At 42.9% G+C, this 21,290-nt stretch overlaps 1 protein-coding gene across 1 annotated transcript in view; it reads right to left on the reverse strand.

Annotated features, from left to right (window-relative positions):
- The window catches only part of LOC115110234 (1-phosphatidylinositol 4,5-bisphosphate phosphodiesterase delta-3-A-like), a 32,419-nt gene extending 14,829 nt beyond the window's left edge, over positions 1-17,590 (reverse strand). The window contains exons 1-2 of the mRNA XM_029635710.2: positions 17,068-17,590; positions 2,957-3,124 (exon numbers count right to left, since the gene is read on the reverse strand). Coding sequence (XP_029491570.2) covers positions 2,957-3,124; positions 17,068-17,164 — 265 coding nt within the window. The 5' untranslated portion in view covers positions 17,165-17,590. The remainder of the gene's footprint in view (positions 1-2,956; positions 3,125-17,067) is intronic.
- Between the last annotated feature and the right edge of the window lie 3,700 nt (positions 17,591-21,290).

The raw sequence follows: 21,290 nt of genomic DNA on the forward strand, positions 1-21,290 counted from the left end.
CCCTGAGGGACTGCGATGGGAGAGAACTGGGGACATAATCTGAATTACATGACCGAGGAATAGTCCTTAGTGAAGTGACATAGTGGGGGTGGATTGTGCAACAAGTGAAAGAGACAGAAAGAGAAAGAGGAGAAAGAGAGAGCAAACAAGAGATAGAAAAAAAAGAAAGAGAGACAGATGAAGGTAGAGCGAAAGAGAGCGTTAGAAGAAGGTCATGCAATTACAACCTCCCATCAGCATTATCCCATTCTTAACCGCTGCCCCTCAGCTCGCCTCCCAGCCCAGGGTGTGTTAGGTTAGCAGCAGCGCTATCAGACTCGGACTAGTGGGCGTTAGAAGGTATATTAAGGAAGTGTTGTGTTCCACTTGAAGTGAACCAATGTGGCTGTATGCTGTCTGAGTCGACATGATGAATCTCCTGACCTGGGCATTTTTAACCCGTCACAAAAGGTGGGTGTGTTTACATGTGTGTTTCCACTCTGTGTGTAGGTAGGTGTGTTTGCATGTGTTTCCACTCTGTGTGTAGGTGGGTGTGTTTACATGTGTGTTATCTAAATCACTAGTATAATATGTTTGTACAGTATGACTCAAAAATTGAAAGGAAAAAAAAATCTGATTGACTTCGGCAACTCCAAAGCACAGCCAGCACTAATTTCATAAAAGGATGTGTGTCAAAGACATGTTTAGACTCTTTAAATGACAATCTCAAAGATAGTAGTGTAGTGGTGGTCGGCAAGTCATGGCCAAACCCTGCAATTGGGAGGTCCAAGAGGTTTACCCATTTGATAGGGCTATAATCTGACACAAGTGTATACACACACATCCTTCGTCATGCATGCTAACAACAATAATTAGCCTGTGCCATCAGGTTCCTATGGGCAGGGCAGAGGAGCCCTATATTTGTCCTATAGAACATGGAGAGGGGCCAGAGCCATGGCCTCTCATTTACCGGAGGGATATTTCAAGAGCAATCTGAGAGGCAACCCTGTAGGTGTAGATGTCTTAAACTATACTGGGATTTACTACTGGTTTAGGAGACCTGAGGACTCTAAGCGCTTCACCGGCTGCCCACTTATCCTTCTCCTTAAACCATTGAACTTTGTGTGTGTGTGTTTTTGGCTTTACTATCCTTCTGGGGACCATAACTCACAAGGATATCAAAACAAGGAAAGTTAGCACAATTGGGGACATTTTGCCGGTCCCCACAAGGAAAAAAGCCCTAAAATTAAAAAAATTAAAATTAGGGTTAAAAAACCCTAAAATTAGGGTTTAGGTTTATGTTAGTGTTAGATTTAGGGTTTGGGAAAATAAGATTTTGTAAGGAAATCAATTCTTTGGTCCCCAGAAATATGGCAAATACAAAACTGTGTGTGTGTGTGTTTGACAGTGTGCTCATGTGTGTGCATGTGAGGAAGGGGAAGCAGTCAAAGGTTTATGATTAGAAATAGCTTTCCCACTGTTTAAATGGGCCAAAACATCTAGGATTACTGCCAACATTTCCTCTCTCTCCTTAAGGGTGTTGTGATCATTAGAGCACTAATATGAAGTGCCTGCTTCCCTTTCTGATTGGCTCATTGCCTGCAAAAGGTTAGCGTGCTGAGGTAAACCAATATGTCGAGGCTAACGGATAACAAGTCTATGTTCACTGTTTTTAATGCAGCTTGTGTCCTTTTTACACCTCTTTGTAACAGTGGTTGACCGATGTGAACCTTCAGCAGGTATGGAGATTCTGTGTGTACTATATGGATGCATTACTACAGGTGACACTGCCAAAATAAAGGAAACACCAACATAAAGTGTATTAATAGGACATTGGTCCACCAACGAGCCAGAACAGCTTCAATGCACCTTGACATAGATTCTACAAGTGTCTGGAACTCTATTGGCAGGATGACAACGCAATTCTTCAAAGAGAAATCCCATCAGTTGATGTTTTGTTGATGGTGGTGGAAACGCTGTCTCAGGCGCCGCTCCAGAATCTCCCATAAGTCTTCAATTGGGTTGAGATGTGGTGTCTGAGGCGGCCATATGATTTACAGTGTTTTCATGCTCATCAAACCTCGTTCCCTCGTCATCCTATGGGGGCATGGTAGCCAAAATAATGGCATGCCGAGCCTTTATATACCTGACCCTAAGCATGATGGGATGTTAATTGCTTAATAAAATCAGGAACCACACCCGTGTGGAAGCACCTGCTTTCAATATACTTTGTATCCCTTATTTACTCAAGTGGTTCCTTTATTTTGGCAGTTACCTGTATCATACAATTACACAGGTTATAGCATCTGACTTAAATCCTGGCTCACAGCATAGTATCCCTTTAAATAATTAAAGGCAAATGTAGACAACAGGGCATTATTGTTGGTCAACATGAAAAGCCCAAACGGCTTAGGACAAAGAGCAGGCTATATTAGTGTACTGAATCAGGTCTAAGAGGAGGGTTGAATGGACTAGAACAGGGAGTGTGCTTGTGGAAGTCCTGTTCGTTTGTTTATACATTATTATTTTCCTGTATATAGTCTTCCCTTCATACAAGGCTACTTCTCCTAATCTGATATCGGTTAAACTTCCTTTCCAACTATCGCGAAAGCCTCAGATCCTGAAAATCAAAATGACCAAAACATCCCCCTCTCGTGACCACTCCCCATCCCCACTCCTCACTTATTTTCTGCTCACTCCCCAACTTTCTTCTCCATCTACACCTACCCTCTACCCTCCCTTTCCCTTAATCCACACCCTTATCCTTTCTCCTTCTCCTCCCTTATGCCTCCTTTCTCTCCTAACCCACCCATACCTGCTCTTTTCCCCTCATCCATCCCTCTCTTTTCTCTCTCCCTCCCCATACCTACTCTTGTCTCCTCATCCAGCTCTCTCCTTTCTCTCCCCCTCCACATACCTCCCCTTTCCCCTCATCTGACCCCTCCCTCCACCCATCCGTCCCCCATTGTATACTCACAGGTCTGTTGTGCCTTGGCCTTGCGGGAGCTCTTGGTAGACTCACACCACACAGTGACCCCGTCCTCCAGCAGACGCAGGCTGCGGCTCTTCTGCCACCTCTGGGAGCGCACCTTCACCATGTTGGAACCGTGCATCATCGCACGGACATTCTCATCATCCAGCACCCCTGGAAACACACACACACACACACACACACACACAAATACACTGTTATACCCTTTTTGGTAACGTGTAGTATCACTGTGAATTTTCCAGTATAATGTAATATAGTATGTCACTGATACCATGTCATTGTTGAACACACCCTTATATCATTCACTCAGGTCTATTTCAAATGGTAGGCCATCCACACCAAGCTCCACTGGCAGTTCATTGAGAGTTCAGTCTGTCTGATCTACTGTCATAAAATGCCAGCAGAAGTCTATGAGCCATATTCCTTCTTGGCCTTCCCTCGTCATGCCGTTACAGTAAAATGACTGACGTTTATTTTACTGTAACAGGGACTCATAAACACTCAGTATCATGTGAGGATGAAAAGGGGAGGGCTAGGAGTCATTTATAAAAGAGAACAAGTATGCTAACAAACCAGTCAAGCACAATCCATTTCAATATCTCCACTGTGGTTGTATTGTGTGTTGAGGGCTTGGAAGCAGTGGGCGTTCCGGGGATGACTCACTCACCTTTATACATACAGCAGTCATCTTCCTTTGGAAGCACCGCCGCCATGACTCACAAACACAGGCCATGATCTCATAATTAGGGCCTAAACATAGGACTTTGTTTCATATACAAAACCCTGAAAGGAGCAACGCTGCTTCAAAGTTGACAGTCAGGTTACTGAAGCAGGAAATCACCACGGAATCTACTGTCTTGAGAGAAGACAAACTTTTCTACATGTGAGTCAGAACATGTTTATTTTCCATGGTTTGTTGCGGTATGCGGTATAAGCCAAGCCAGACCTTGGAACGCTGCACAACAAAAGGAAGAAGTAGAATGGTAGGATTTGGAACAAATGCCAATATTCCAAAGATGAATCTCCCTCACAGGCCAGAGGCAGTCCAACAGAGTACCGGAAAGGGGTTTGCAGAGCTGTAGAAACAGTTTGTCACAAACAACCAGTCAGTCAGTCAGTCAGTCTGGAGTTGCAGCAGCTCATCTAGACAGGAAAACCTATCACTGCTAATGGTTATTTAATACTAATGTGATTCACAGATACAAGCCTGCTATCCCTGATGTGCATGTCACAAGTGACCTTTTAGAGAAAAACAAACCACCAACATCAGAAAATGTTGAGCAGCTTTATCATCTATGTTAAGAGCAGAGTTAACAGACAAATATGGAAAATTGAGGGGAAAAGATGGGCGGAGCTGTAACAAGACGTGCACCGTCATTGTCACGCCCTGACCGTAGATTGCTTTGTATGTTTCTATTTTTAGTTTGGTCAGGGTGCGATGTGGGTGGTTATTCTATGTCGTAGGTCTAGGTTCTCGTTTTCTATGTGTTTGGCCTGGTATGGTTCTCAATCAGAGGCAGCTGTCTATCGTTGTCTCTGATTGAGAGCCATACTTAGGTAGCCTGTTTTCCCATTTTGAGTTGTGGGTGATTATTTTCAGTTTCAGTGTTTCGGTTTTCCTTTATTCTTTTGTTCGTTTGTATTCCGTGTTCGGTTTATTAAAGGCATCATGAACACGTACGACGCTGCGCTTTGGTCTACTCCTTCTTCCACCAACGAAAATCATTACAGTCATGTTGTACATGGTATTGGGGCGGCAGGGTAGCCTAGTGGTTAGAGCATTGGACTAGTAACTGAAAGGCTGCAAGTTCATATCCCCGAGCTGACAAGGTACAAATCTGTCGTTCTGCCCCTGAACAGGCAGTTAACCCACTGTTCCTAGGCCGTCATTGAAAATAACAATTTGTGCTTATCTGACTTGCCTAGTAAAATAAAATAAAAAATGTTTTTAAATTGTGTACTTGGAACTGCATTCAGACACTACTGAAAACAAAGAGATAGTATTTTCTCTGTTTCTCTGTCTGACAGTTGGATGTCTCTTTGGTTCTCTGCAGTAGATGAATTGGACCTCGTACACTGTTCAACTCTGTTTTCACTTGTAAAATAGGATTTCAAAGGAGTGCTCTGAAAGAAACTCTCCAAGTCTCTCAAGTATATCCTCAAAAATGTACTTCAAAAACTGTGGCCATGGACGCCCTCATCTATTATTTCTCTTGAATCAGCTAAAATCCCTTTCAGAGTTCTTCATACTGCCAATACCATGCCAGTCTGTGACTGAGCTCTTCACAGGCTTCCAGAGCTGGCCTCTATTCACTAGAAGTGCACACATTTTGTCCAGGTCCCATAGTAGTCCCAAAAGTAGTGCACTATAGGGAATAGAGTGCATTTAGGTCCTGCTCAAAAGTTGTGCACTATATAGGGACCAGGGTGCCATTTGGAACGTAGATGTTGGCTATGAGAGACTGTATCCATGAGCAGCTCAGTGCTCTCACCCACTCCCCTCCCCCTCCTTTTCTCCCCCTAAGTAGAAAAGGGGGGAAGCAAACTGAGCCCAGCCATGTCTCTCTCTCTCTCTCTCTCTCTCTCTCCCAAGCCGTTGGTCAAACACAAAGAGAACCCCCTTCCTCCTCCTCCCCAACCCCAAGCCTCCCCATAACAACCGTGTTTTTGACACAGTCAGTCACCAAGCTGTTACCACATGCAAGGAATTCCCACAGGCTGAGCATTGAGCACAAGGACCCTATTAACAGCAGGTCAGTGACCATGCTATGCTGTCCTAACTGAGTTGTGTTCTCGCTCTGCCCATCCTCACACCACCAACCCTAACCCTTTTTGAGCCTGTTAAATTATTATTCCTGGACCTACTGTTGTCACCTCACTGACCTCAACTCCATTATTTTCTCTCTGTCCCGTCCCCATACCTCCCCATCCAGGAATACATATGAGAAATCTGTGCACATGGGTACATGTGCAAATGTTCAGGGATGCAGGATACCCCCACTGCCAACCGAGCCAAGAAGGAGAGAGTTTTAGGATCAAGCACTCCATACGGTAACACTGCTGTAATGAAGCACATGTGGGTGTGAGGGGAGAAAGAAGGGGCTTTGAGGCCCATGAGCTGGGTACCCTGCTCATCACAGCTACTACAGCAAGCCAAGGAGCATTTTGTTGACACGCACTTTGTCATTTGGGCCAGCATAACAACCTGGCTGGCTAGCAACGATTAAAAAAAGGTATGTGAAACCAAGCACACAACAAGATGGGGGTTCTGAACAGAGAGAGAGTGAAAGAAGGAAAGAGAAGAGATCATTACTACAGCAGAATAAGTGAATGACGAAATAAAAAGGTTGGGAAATGGAGGAGTGAGACTTGGAGAGAGGAACAAGACAGGAAATAAGTAAGTGAAGATAGTGAAGATACAGAATAGATAGGGAGATTTCTGGGCATTGTTGGACCTAATACAACAATAACGAGGCTATATACGGGGGATACCAGTACCGTGTCAGTATGTGGGGGTACAGGTTAGAGTTATTTGTACATAAGGGTCATTTGTAGGTAAGGGTGAAGTCACTATGCATAGATAATAAACAGCGAGTAGCAGCAGCGTACAAAACAAATGGGGGGGGGGGGGTCAATGTAATAGTCTGGTGGCCATTTGATTAATTGTTCAGCAGTCTTATGGCTTGGGGGTAGAAGATGTTAAGGAGCATTTTGGTCCTAGACTTGGCGCTCTGGTACCACTTGCCGTGCGGTGGCAGAGAAAACAGTCTATGATTTGGCTGACTGGAGTCTCTGACAATTATATGGGCTTCCTGACACCGCCTATTATATAGGTCCTGGATGGCAGGAAGCTTGTCCCCAGTGATGTACTGGGCCGTACGCATTACCCTCTGTAGCGCCCTGCGGTCAGATGCCGAGCAGTTGCCATACCAGGCGGTGATGCAACCGGTCAGGATGCTCTAGATTGTACAGCTGTAGAACTTTTTGAGGATCTGGGGACCCATGCCAATTATTTTCAGTCTCCTGAGGGGGGAAAAGGTTTTGTCATGCCCTCTTCACGACTGTCTTGGTGTGTTTAGACCATGATAGATCGTTGGTGATGTGGAAACCAAGGAACTTGAAATTCTCGACACGCTCCACTACAGCCCCGTCGATTTAAATGGGGGCCTGTTTGGCCTACCTTTTCCTGTAGTCCATGATCAGCTCCTTTTGTCTTGCTCACATTGAGGGAAAGGTTGTTGTCCTGGCACCACATGGCCAGGTCTCTGACCTCCTCCCTTTAGGCCGTCTCATCGTTGTCAGTGATCAGGCCTACCACTGTTGTGTCGTCAGCAAACGTAATGATGGCGATGGAGTTGTGTTTGGCCACTCAGTCGTGGGTGAACAGGGAGTACATGAGAGGACTAAGTACGCACCCCTGAGGGGCCCAAGTGTTGAGGATCAGCGTGGCAGACATGTTGTTACCTACCCTTACCATCTGGGGGCGGCCCATCAGGATGTCCATGATCCAGTTGCAGAGGGAGGTGTTTAGTCCCAGGGTCCTTAGCTTAGTGATGAGCTTCGTGGGCACTAAGGTGTTGTACGCTGAGCTGTAGTCAATGAACAGCATTCTCACATGGGTGTTCCTTTTGTCCAGGTGGGAAAGGGCAGTGTGGAGTGCAATTGAGATTGTGTCATTTGTGTATCTGTTGGGGCGGTATGCGAATTGGAGTGGGTCTAGGGCATCCGGGATGATGCTGTTGATGTGAGCCATGACCAGCCTTTCAAAGCACTTCATGGCTACCAACGTGAGTGCTACGGGGTGGTAATCATTTAGGCAGGTTACCTCGCTTCCTTGGGCACAGGGACTATGGTGGTCTGCTTGAATTATGTAGGCATTACAGACTCGGTCAGGGAGAGGTTGAAAGTGTCAGTGAAGACACTTGACAGTTGGTCCGCGCAAGCTTTGATTACACGTCCTGGTAATCCATCTGGCCCCTGCGGCTTTGTGAATGTTGACCTGTTTGAAGGTTTGCTCACATTTGCTACTGAGAGCATTATCATACAGTCATCCAGAACAGCTGGTGCTCTCGTGCATACTTCAGTGTTGCTTGCCTCGAAGCGAGCATAAAAGGCATTTATCTCCTCTGATAGGCTCGCATCATTGGGGCAGCTCGCATCTGTGTTTCCCTTTGTAGTCCATAATAGTTTTCAAGCCTTGCCACAACCGATGAGCGTCAGAGCCGGTGTAGTAGGATTCAATCTTAATCCTGTATTGACACTTTGCTTGTTTGATGGTTAGTCTGAGGGCACAGCAGGATTTCTTACAGGCGTCCAGATTAGTGTTGCTCACCTTGGACGCGGCAGCTCTAGCCTTTAGCTCAATGCGGATGTTGCCTGTAATCCATTGCTTCTGGTTGGGATATGTACGTACGTGCACGGTGGGGACGACGTCGTCGATACACTTATTGATGAAGCCGATGACTGAGGTGGTATACTTCTCAATGCCATTGGATGAATCCCGGAACATATTCCAGTCTGTGCTAGCAAAACAGTCGTGTAGCGTAGCATCTGCGCAATCTGACCACTTCCGTATTGAGAGAGTCACTGGTACTTCCTGTTTAGTAAGCAGCTTGTAAGCAGGAATCAGGAGGATATAATTATGGTCGGATGTATCAGTCAACATGCAGTACATTTGATGTAGGAAACTTAATCTTTCTCGGTCTCCATGTCTGTCTGTGGAACTAAGTACTGGTCCAAGGGGACCTGCTGTAAACATTGGTGTTGTATTGATACTAGGTAAGAAATGAGCCAACTGAGGTCAAAACAGCAGTGTTGAACTCAATCAAAACAATGATCTCAGACACAGACTGGGACAGAAGCCAAGGAAAACATTGAACCCTGATAAGGAGAGGAGAGCACATCAAAGAACGGGACAACTAGGCTGAGAGGGTTAACATTAAGGCAATGATTTTCTGAGATCACACCGATAAAGATATGAAGAGTTTTATTCCAAACCCCCATATATCCATTTTCAGAAATGTTGGTAAATTAGCTTTTGATGTTTAAAGAATTTATGAAAGAGATTGGTGTGTTTTGTTTTACTATGTAATCATGGCATGTGATTGTTCAATGACAGACATGTATTTGTTTAAAATATTGTGCATTCGGAAAGTATTCAGACCCCTTGATTTTTGTAACGTCACAATGTATAAATAATGCAAAACTGTTTTTTAGACATTTTGCAAACGTATTAAAAATCTAATACTTAAATATCACATTTACATAACTATTCAGACCCTTTACTCAGTACTTTGTTGAAGCACCTTTGGCAGTGATTACAGCATCAAGTATTCTTGGGTATGATGCTACAAGCTTGGCACACCTGTATTTGGGGAGTTTCTCCCATTCTCTTCTGCAGATCCTCTCAAGCTCTGTCAGGTTGGATGGGGAGCATTGCTGCACAGCTATTTTCGGGTCTCTCCAGAGATGTTCAATTGGGTTCAAGTCCGGGCTCTGGCTGGGCCACTCAAGGACATTCAGAGACTTGTCTCTAAGCCACTCCTGCGTTGTCTTGGCTGTGTGCTTAGGGTTGTTGTCCTGTTGGAAGTCTGAGATCCTGAGAGCTCTGGAGCAGGATTTCATCAAGAATCTCTCTGTACTTTGCTCCGTTCATCTTTGCCTCAATCCTGACTAGTCTCCCAGTCCCTGCCGCTGAAAAACATCCCCACAACATCATAATGCCACCACCATGCTTCACCATAGGGATGGTGCCAGGTTTCCTCCAGACGTGGCGCTTGGCATTCAGGCCAAAGAGTTCAATCTTGGTTTCATCAGACCAGAGAACCTTGTTTCTCATGGTCTGAGAGTCTTTAGGTGCCTTTTGGCAAACTCCAAGCGAGCTGTCATGTGCCTTTTACAGAGGAGTGGCTTCCGTCTAGCCACTCCACCATAAAGGCCTGATTGGTGGAGTGCTGCAGAGATGGTTGTCCTTCTGGATGGTTCTCCCATCTCCACAGAGGAACTCTAGAGCTCTGTCAGAGTGACCATCAGGTCTTTGTCACCTCTTTGACCAAGGCCCTTCTCCCCCAATTGCTCAGTTTGGAAGGGTGGCCAGCTCTAGGAAGAGTCTTGGTGGTTCCAAACTTCTTCCATTTAAGAATGTAGGCCACTGTGTTTTTGAGGTCCTTCAATGCTGCAGAAATGTTTTGGTACCCTTCCCCAGATCTGTGCCTCGACACAATCCTGTCTTGGAGCTCTACGGTCAATATCTTCGACCTCATGGCTTGGTTTTTGCTCTGACATGCACGGTCAACTGTGGGACCTTATATAGACAGGTGTGTGCCTTTCCAAATCATGTCCAATCATTTGAATTTACCACAGGTGGACTCCAATCAAGTTGTAGAAACATCTCAAGGATGATCAATGGAAACAGGATGCACCTGAGCTCAATTTAGAGTCTCATAGTAAAAGGTCTGAATACTTACGTAAATAAGGTATTTTTGTTTTTAATTTATTTGCAAAAATGTCTGAAAACCTGCTTTTGCTTTCTCAATATGGGGTATTGTGTGTAGATTTATTGATTAAAAAAAAAATGTAATCCATTTTAGAATAAGGCTGTAACGTAACAAAATGTAGAAAAAGAGAAGGAGTCTGAATACTTTCCGAAGGCACTGTGTACAGTGGGAACAACAATAGACAAACACAGTCTGCTTAAACTAATAACACACAAGCAATTATACCTTTTCTTTTCTTTACTGAACACACCGTGTAAACATTCACAGTGCAGGTTGGGAAATGTATGTGAACCCTTTAATAACTGGTTGGCCCTCCTTTCGTAGCAATAACCTCAAACAAACGTTTTCTGTAGTTGCTGATCAGACCTGCACAACAGTCAGAAGGAATTTTGGACCATTCCTATTTACAAAACTGTTTCAGTTCCACAATGTTCTTGGGATATATGGTGTGAACCGCTCTCTTGAAGTCATGCCACAGCATCTCAATTGGGTTGAGGTCAGGACTGACTGGGCCACTCCAGAAGGTACATTTTCTTCTGTTCAAGCCATTCTGTTGTTGATTTACTTCTGTCTTTTGGGTTGTTGTCCTGTTGCATCGCCTAACTTCTGTTGAGCTTCCATTGGCAGACAGCCTTACATTCTCCTGCAAAATGTCTTGATGAACTAGGGAAGACATTTTCCAGTCGATGATAGCAAGCTGTCCAAGCCCTGAGGCAGCCAAGCAGCCCCAAACCATGATGCTCCCTCCACCATACTTTACAGTTGGGATGAGGTTTTAATGTTGGTGCTGTGCCTTTTTTTCCTCCACACATAGTGTTGTGTGTTCCTTCCAAACAACACAACTTTGTTTCATCTGTCTACAGAATATTTTGCCAGTAACGCTGTGGAACATCCAGGTGCTCTTTTGCGAAATTCAGACGTGCAGCAATGTTTATTTTGGACAGCAGTGGCTTCTTCCATGGAGTCCTCCCATGAACACCATTATTGTTTAGTGTTTTACCTATTGTAGACTCGTCAACAGAGATGTTAGCGTCTTTCAGAGATTCCTGTAAGTCTTTAGCTGACACTCTAGGATTCTTCTTAAAACCTCTTTGAGCATTCGGTGCTGAGCTCTTGCAGTCATCTTTGCAGGATGGCCACTCCTAGGGAGAGTAGCAACAGTGCTGAACTTTCTCCATTTATAGACAGTTTGTCTTACCGTGGACTGACTTTCAGAGATACTTCTGTTACTCTTTCCAGCTTTATGCAAGGCAACAATTCTTAATCTTAGATCTTCTGACATCTCTTTTGTTCGAGGCATGGTTCACATCAGGCAATGCTTCTTGTGAATAGAAAACTCAAATTTTGTGAGTGTTTTTTTATGGGGCAGGGTGGCTCTAACCAAAATCTCCAATCTTGGCTCATTGATTCACTTTTGGAGAAGTCATTAGACTAGGGGTTCACATACTTTTCCAACCTACACTGTGAATGTTTAAATGATGTATTCAATATAGACAAGAAAAATACAATAATTTGTGTGTTATTAGTTTAAGCGCACTTTGTTTGTCTATTGTTATGACTTAGATGAAGATCAGATCAAATATGTCAAATTTATGCAGAAATCCAGGTGATTCCAAAGGGTTCACACACCTTTTCTTGCCACTGTCTATATAAATCACATATCACCGCATTCCATTCTAGCTAAACAACGGATATAGTGATTGGCAAAAAAACTAACATTTTCATACACATCTAAAATGTATGAATAAAATATCTAAGATCTATTTTACACACACATATGAAGATACCTATAAGCAATCATTTAAAAACACAAAATGTGAAAAATTGGTAGGTATAGAGTTTTGGAAATACACTTTTCATATCTACCACAGCAAATCAAATCCCCAATACACAACCATAAATTGCAACTTCCCCACTGTAAAATGATCACAACTTTAATTGACATTGACGTTTTACCTCGTAGTTATACCGCATAAAGTGAGTGATGTTGAACTTTGAGCTAAGGGAAAAAATGCCACAGACCGCGCAAGACAACATTGATCCTATTAAATCACATTTTATTGGTCGCATACACATATTTAGCAGGTGTTACTGTGGTGTGTAGCAGATAGCTTGTCAAAAAGCAGGTCACGTCATATGACGTCACCCAAACCAAAACAGATCATTAAATTCTCATATATGATCATGTTGGATAGAGATCATCAACTAGATTCATCTGCGAGACGATTTTTTCTTGAGCGGATGGTCAGGGGGCTGGAACATAATTACAAATAATTTAGACTGTAAACTGACCACAAGAAGCCCAAACAGATTTCCAAAATCAAAATCACTTGGAGCTAATTCGCCAGTCTTTTTACAGTATTTTATGTCCAACAATTTAAAAAAAAATATATATAGGCTATGTACTAACTAAAATAAACCAAACTGCAACAATTGGCAAACACCGGCATCGATATGTGTTAATACATGTGTGGCTGATGTCATCGATCTGGCCAAGGCTTTCGACTCTGTCAATCACCACATTCTCATCGGCACACTCAACAGCCTTGGTTTCTCAAATGACTGCCTCGCCTGGTTCACCAACTACTTCTCAGACAGAGTTCAGGGTGTCAAATCGGAGGGCCTGTTGTCCAGACCTCTGGCAGTCTCTATGGGGGTGCCACAGGGTTCAATTCTCGGGCCGACTCTCTGTATACATCTATGATGTCGCTCTTACTGCTGGGGATTCTCTGATCCACCTCTACACAGACGACACCATGCTGTATACTTCTGGCCCTTCTTTGGACACTGTTTTAACTAACCTCCAGACGAGCTTCAATGCCATACAACTCTCCTTCCGTGGACTCCAACTGCTCTTAAATGCAAGTAAAACTAAATGCATGCTCTTCACCCGATCGCTGCCCGCACCTGGCCGCCCGTCCAGCATCACTACTCTGGACGGTTTTGACTTAGGTATTTATAAGCACCTAGGTGTCTGGTCTGACTGTAAACTCACCTTCCAGACTCACATTAAGCATTTCCAATCCAAAATTAAATCTAGAATCGGCTTCCTATTTCGCAACAAAGCCTCCTTCACTCATGCTGCCAAACATACACTTGTAAAACTGACCATCCTACCGATCCTTGACTTTGGCAATGTAATTTATGTGCCATCCGTTTTGTCACCAAAGCTCCCCATATACTACCCACCACTGCGATCTGTATGCTCTCGTTGGCTGGCCCTTGCTTCATATTTGTCGCCAAACCCACTGGCTCCAGGTTATCTATAAGTCTTTACTAGGTAAAGCCACGCCTTAGCTCACCTGTCACCATAGCAGCACCCACCCGTAGCACGCGCTCCAGCAGGTATATTTCACTGGTCACCCCCAAAGCCAATTCCTACTTTGGCCGCCTTTCCTTCCAGTTCTCTGCTGCCAATGACTGGAACAAACTGCAAAAATCACTGAAGCTGGAGACTCATATCTCCCTCACTAGCTTTAAGCACCAGCTGTCAGATCACTGCACCTGTACATAGCCCATTTGTAAATAGCCCATCCAACTACCTCCTCCCCATACTGTTATTTATTTGGCTCCTTTGCACCCCAGAATCTCTACTTGCACATTCATCTTCTGCACATCTATCACTCCAGTGTTTAATTGCTATATTGTAATTATTTCGCCATTATGGCCTATTTATTGCCTTACCTCCCTTATCTCATCTAATTTGCACAAACTGTATATAGACTTTTTCTATTGTGTGTATATGCATGTTTATTCCATGTGTAACTCTGTGTTGTTGTTTGTGTCGCACTGCTTTGCTTTATATTGGCCAGGTTGCAGTTGTAAATGAGAACATGTTCTCAACTAGCCTTCCTGGTTAAATAAAGGTGAAATATATATATATATATATATATATTTTTAAATGTGATGACCCTCCCACTCTGTCTGCCGAATGATCTCTCTTTGCTCTTGTTTTCCTTAATAAGATGTCGGTGGGCGGAGCCGGGAGGGTCGTCAGCAAAATGGGACACACCTGGGCTCGGGTGTCCCCCCCATTCATTGAGCAGACTCTCGCAACACAGACAGTTATTTTGGATTGTGGCATTTTTGTGGCTTTTTTTGTTGTTGTTCTGGCACATTTCAACACACCTCATTATCACATCTATGCACGAAACCACTTACTTACACACACCATTGTTTACTCCTTTATAGTTTACTTCAGTTAATACATATATTTGTTATTTCTTGATCTCCACGTTCTCTCCCTTATTTGTTACGGGTTACGAGCCGGTTCATGACACTGATATTGCAGTCTCTCTGCAGTCAGACAGTATGCACCTGCTGGGTTAATGACATTTGGAGACAACCTTTGACCCTTAACATTTGATAAACACAGGGCCACTGGGAACTAAGTCTATGGAGACTTTACTTTGGAAATGTGTCTTCAAACAAATCACCCTCCCCTAAAGATTCCATACTACTACTGAATGCTATTTCAGATGCTGGCAAAAGGTACAAGTTAATAGAGACATTGTAATACAAAGCAAATCGTTTTTAAATGCAGGTTCTCCTTTGGAGTGACTTAGGTTCTCCTATTTGATGTGCCAAAACAGCTTGTGATAGGTCAGAACTGCAAGGTCAGCAGAACTTCTGACCTCCTGCATTCCATCCAGTTAGACACACCCATCTGATACTGTTAGTTTGGTCGGTCATGACAAACAGGACCTTGTGCATGGAGAGTTTATGGGGCATGACACAGTTAATTAAATAATGCGTTTTTCACCCACCCATGTGTTGCATACACAAATACTCACATGTACAGTACCCGAGTACCCCACAAATCATTCCATGGCAAAGGTATATGCCCATCAGGATGAACATTTAAATATTTCTACATTTAGCGTAGTCACATTCTGTGATAGCACAGGTCAGTGTGCTAATCTCAGAGGCTTTCAGAACAAGAGGTCATAGAACCAAGTCTGACGTGTGTCAATTGAAACAAGGGTCTCAACTTGATGTCTTACTGAATGATCGTGAAAACTCAAGTAATATTTCTAAAGTTGATAAAAGTTGTTAGATCATATGCTAGTAGACAGACGTTACTGGATTGAAATGGGAACAAGATTTGCAGGGTGAAATAAGCAGAGAATGGTGTTAATCTGTTTGAAAGCACACACATGTTCCTACAACCATTCAGTGTTTACTGTGCCACAAAATGAATGCTGAAATGTCTTTCCCTTGTTGGTGCAGGGAGAGGCAAAAGAGTACTTTTTAATCACATGTTTTGGTTAGCAAGCACATTCAATCTTATTCCAATGTTTTGGGAATCAGTAATCAACACAATTTCAAAAGGTTTACAGATGTCTAGACCTCATGCCTAGCTTGTCTGTTTGGGACTAATGAACTAGATCCACGGAACAATCAACAAATATATTGATCTGTCTGTGCTCGCGGCAAAGAAATTCATAACATTATTCTTAAAGCCGATATTCCTCCTACTTTAACACACTGGCTATATTTTATATCTAGCTACATCCCTTTGGACCAGATTTGTTATAACCTTCCCACATCCCATCCATGGCAATAAGAGCCAATAAATAATGAGTGACATATTTATTCATTTGTAAAAAAATGGTGTTGATGTGCTTGTTTGTTTGTTTGTCTGAATTGCTGTACCGTAATAGGTATTATTTCATTAACTACCATGTATTGTGGTGAAATTGTACTTACACATGCTAATAAATATATACAGCATATACACAAAAGAAGAAGAGGGAAGCTTGTGTGTGACATACAAACACACACACACACTCACATAGGATGACATGGTTCTGTCGTCTAGATTGACAGATATCCAGAGGCTTTGACAGGTGCTCTGTCCATCCTCAGCAGTTCTCTATTTTAGTTGAGGTGTGACCGTGAGATGGGGGTGGGGGGTGGGGGGGGGCATGGTGGCCATGGTGAGTGGGTGGTGGGAGAGCTAGGCACTGGGTCAGAGTTGTTCGTTGGTGAGTGAGGATCTGTGTGAGTGGGGTGGAGAGCCTGGGGGTCAGTGAGCTGTTGGACACCGCAAACACATGACCACTTGTCAGCTCCCACGCACACTCTCCACTTGAGTTGAGCTCTCTTTTCACACCCACACACACACACACACACAGGTAGCGTGTGTATGTTTACAAAGACCATTGCATAAGCGGATTTCAAGCAATAGTTTATTTCGTTTAGCAAAACTGATTACCGCCAAGGCATATTGTTCTCCATTTATCTTCCTTGCATTATAAGTTGTCAATGAGAAGAAGTCTTAATGTCCATATGCAAACATTCAATGCCTCCTGATAACTTGGAAAAATAAAAAACAATGCCAATGGATGGGGAACGCAATAGCCTAAGTGTCATTAACCTTACCCTACACTGATTTCTTTCCCCTTTATGGACCAGAGCAACACACATATACACCGGACAATAATAGTAATAACTTGTCAAACAATCAACAGGCAAAACTGAACTATGTGCTCTTATATCTGTTGTAGCAAAATTAAACATGATTCAAGGAAGCAAATTAGAGTAATATTGACAGAAGAAGAAACGTTTTTAAACGGATGAGAGTCGCAATTCTCTTACCCAATTTCCTAAGTGGGTCCTGCGTCTTGGGTTGGAATTCCACTGCCTTGGGTTCATGATGCACGGCGGTAAGAGGTTTCTTGCTCCTGCCCAACATGATGCAAGTTCCAATGCCGTCCTCGTTGTTGTTTTCTGTCTGTGGTTCTCTTGACTGATATGAAAAAGTCAGGGGTGTGTAATTGGGGGAAGCGCAAATTCCCAATGCAGGTGCCGTTTTTTAACTCTTCAGCAAGTCTTGAGTTGTGTGTTTCTCCGTTGCGTCACCAGGATAGCGCACTACAGTAATTAATTCCCTTTCCATGTGAAGTCCCTCCCATAGCAGTACGTAATCTGAGTCCAGCAAGGGGCACAGAAACTATAGAAAACTATACCCACAGACGCAAATCAAATCACCTGTACCCACAGTCACACAGACATACGTTCATATAGCTTACTTTCTTCTAACATAGCAGCCTATCAGGGTATAGCCTACTTTCTTCTAACATAGCAGCCTATCAGGGGCATCGTGGTCATGGCCAAAAGAAAGTTTCACAATCTCACTGACCTATTTCATAGGTAGGGTCTATTATTATGGTATTTGAATCGATCTAATAGCGTAGCCTACACTTCATGGTTCATGAAGAATTGCAATTAATCATATACAGCCTACAAGCTGCATTTATTTAGTGTTCTTTAGCGCAGTTCCTCCGTCCAAAATGACGGGTGGCAGAAAGCAGTGTTTCGCACTCCAAACACAGGCTCCATTCACACTGCATTGTTTTGCATTACAACATTCACTGATACACACAGCGCCACCCACCTGCAACCCACGTTCAAAGTCTTATCATTTGGCGCCGCCTAGCGGGTGGGTGGGGTGTAGGCAGGAATTACTCAAGTAAGAAAGCCGCTGTCATGAGAATAATGGATCATCTGGCTATCGCTTTATTACAACCAAATTCAGTGAAATAATTCAAGTAAAGTGCCAGAACGCATAAACTGTATACTTTGACTATGCCTCTAACACATTGACTAAACGGTTTCATAATATCGCAGAGGCTGCAAGTAGCCTGGCCTAATTCTGAAGATAAAGCTATTTCTATAGACTATCCTGCTGTTCTGTTCAAAGCCAGGCTGCAGTGGTGATGAACATGATCAAATAGCTCTGAGCCCAAGTTCTGATGTATCACTACTTCTACATCCATATATTATTAACATACAAAGTCAATTTGTGCAAAGAGAAATGCTTTTGAAGGGCACTTGGGTTAATATGTGCTATATGTCATTGTAAGTAAGCCGGGGGGCACTAACTGTGGATTAGATGAATAGGTCTTGGTCTGCGATACTGCAGTGGCAAACCCGTGGGGTCGGGACTTAATTAGGTTTCAATAAGGGTATAAAGAGGATAATTAGGAGAAGGAGCGAGCTCAGCTGTAGGTTCCAGGCCTAGGGGAGAGAGGCATGTTTCACAGACCATCTACAGACCTAATCCGAAGGGATCCATTTTAGAACAACCATTCAGGCTCTGTAAGCTTTGATGTGTAATATCAAAACAGAAGACAAAGGTTAGAACAATATAATGCAGATCCATATATTTATCTAAATATAGTATATGGCTCTGATATGTTATAGGAAAATCCCAAATGGCTATAGAATAGATCTTTTGACCCATTCTCAATTGTACCCAGCTGTGTTGCAGTATATATAGGGTGAGAGATTAACTCATGTACAATAATCCTCTCAGAGACTCTGATCCAGGAGCTGCTGTGCTCCTGCCCAGGCATCTAGAGCTTCCACCGAACGCCACTGCCTCTGTCAACACCCACTACCCCGTTTGACAAACCCTACCCTCCCTCCTGCTTCCCCCAGCAATCACTCCCTTTTCAGTAAACAATAGGTTATATGACAGCTGAAAGATACACAAGTTTGGCTGGTATCTGTCAATTGCCAAAAGTTTGCCTTGGACTGACTAATGTCTGGTCAGCCTACTTTGAGTGTGTGTGGTACATTTTTGTATTTGTGAGTTTGCTACATATGTAGAAATGTATTTAGCACAACTTACAAGGGCATATGTACTATATATTAGTCTCTTTAATTCTGAGAGTTATAGCTAGCAAGCACCTCACACCAAACTAGTTAACCCTTATTTAACCAGGTTGACTGAGAGAACACATTACAGGAATAGCACCTCATAGCGAAAGTTCCTCCTAGTTTGGGCCTATACATTCGGGCATAGCCTACTCTTGCGTCAACTGCTCCAAGGAAAAATTATGATTAAAGGACCAAGAAAAAAAAGAGGACAGAGGGGAGAAATGCTCGATAAGAGAAAGCAATGGAGCAAAAATAATAGATGAAAGAGAGGACAAAAGAATGTAAGAGAGAGCAAGGGGTTGTGAGTGGGGGAATGATTGAAGATGACAATTTAGGAGAAAATCAGGATAAGAGTGAATGTGATTGAGAGAAAGGTCTATGGCCTCGAGGGGGAGGGGATGCCTACCCACCGAAAAGTAGACCTACATGCATATAGCCTACAGCAGCCATCACACACAGTGGGAACCATGTAAAATGCCACTGAGATGTGCCCTCTCCATGTGGGAGGAATCTTTAGCCTGCAGAGAATAAGGACATTGCATATCAGTCAAAATATACAGACACTGTGATTTCTGTCTTGTGTGCATACATTCAGTGAGATTTTCAAATAATGCATTCAACTGTGTATTTGTTATGCAAACATATGCCGTGTTTGAAGAGGTAATTACTCAATTATGACAGTTTGAAATGATATATGCTGCTTACATTAATGCAGATATAATTAGGTAATTTAAAAGACTAGCTATTTCAACCTAGCTAGTAGCTGTATGCTACTAACTAACTAGCAAATCAGTGCTAGCTCAACATTTAGTTTGATTGCATGTTTTGAACGTTAGCCAGCTAGTTATATTACAATACTGTGTCCATCGATACTCCCACTTTAGCGCAGGATGTTTGCTTAGTTAGAACTTGGTTATGGTAACATCCATAAAAATAAGGAATTGGCTTGCTAACTAGTTATTATTGGTCCTGGTACCTAGCTACTGGTCGAGCAAGCTCACATGCTAATTAATGATTTCAACCAGCTTGCAATAGGCTTACATTTTACAATATGCTAATGTATACGAGTATGAAAGCGTTTGCCAAGACAATATTTGGATCTAAAGTTGTATATTTCACTGCACATGCATGTGACACTAGTTTGCACATTAGCTAGCCAGCTAACCTCAGTCGGCAAGCCTTTATAGAAATAGAAACTGGGTCAAAGAGAGGCACGTTTAATCTACTGATAACTAATCGTTGACAATAAGCTTAAACATAACTCTAAAAAGTGGGCAATTGTGTTATTTTAACATTTCACCATTATATGTTGTTCTGTAAAATTGAGTGGTACTTGCTACTGGCTAGCTAGGTCTCGATAAATAAAATGTCGCTTCTTTACGCGTCGTTCCACACTCTTATCCTTGCGCATTAGTGGGAGGCGAGGGAAATATCGCTCCGCACCAGAGAGAATAATAAAAAAAACGAATCAAGTTAAACCCTACACTATTTAAAACCACATAAAATAATTGTGTAATTGTTTAAATATTAACAAAATGAACATAGTGCATAGCCGTTAGTTAATCGTTTTTCTACACGGTCTGTAAAAAAGGACTAGTTTGTTCAGGATGACGGGTTCATTACCTTTAGAAAGAAAGGATTGTCTCAATGTTTGTGGGAGTGATGCAAAGCAAAACATTCATTAATAGATAAAATACACGACATACTCCTATGTCATAATTTATTAGTGGTATACAGTATAAGTGGAATATCGATTAATGAAGATTAATTCGCAGACTCTTCAAAACGTGAACTAATTCCCCCCTCCATTTATACATGGTAGCGTCTGAAAGAATGCCCCGGACTACTTTCCTCTTGGACCCAATGTGCACTTGATTGACTCTCGGGATAACCAATAATAATATGATTCAAGCTTAGCAACAGTGAATATGCAATTTTGTCCAATAGCAGCAATGAGAGGGTGGTCCTATATCCTAAAACTTGATTGGTTTAAACTTTCGATACATGCCCTAGAATTGTGGGTCATGTAGTTGGTCATGGACGGTCTAGCTAGTAATTTACCTACATTGGAACTACATATCCCACAAAACAAGTAGAGTCAAGAAAAGCAGCATGCGCACTGGCGGTGGTAGAGTTTATATAAAACCGCGAACTCA

The sequence above is a fragment of the Oncorhynchus nerka genome, linkage group LG26 (genome assembly GCF_034236695.1).
Source record: "Oncorhynchus nerka isolate Pitt River linkage group LG26, Oner_Uvic_2.0, whole genome shotgun sequence".
In the NCBI taxonomy this organism is placed as follows: domain Eukaryota; kingdom Metazoa; phylum Chordata; class Actinopteri; order Salmoniformes; family Salmonidae; genus Oncorhynchus; species Oncorhynchus nerka.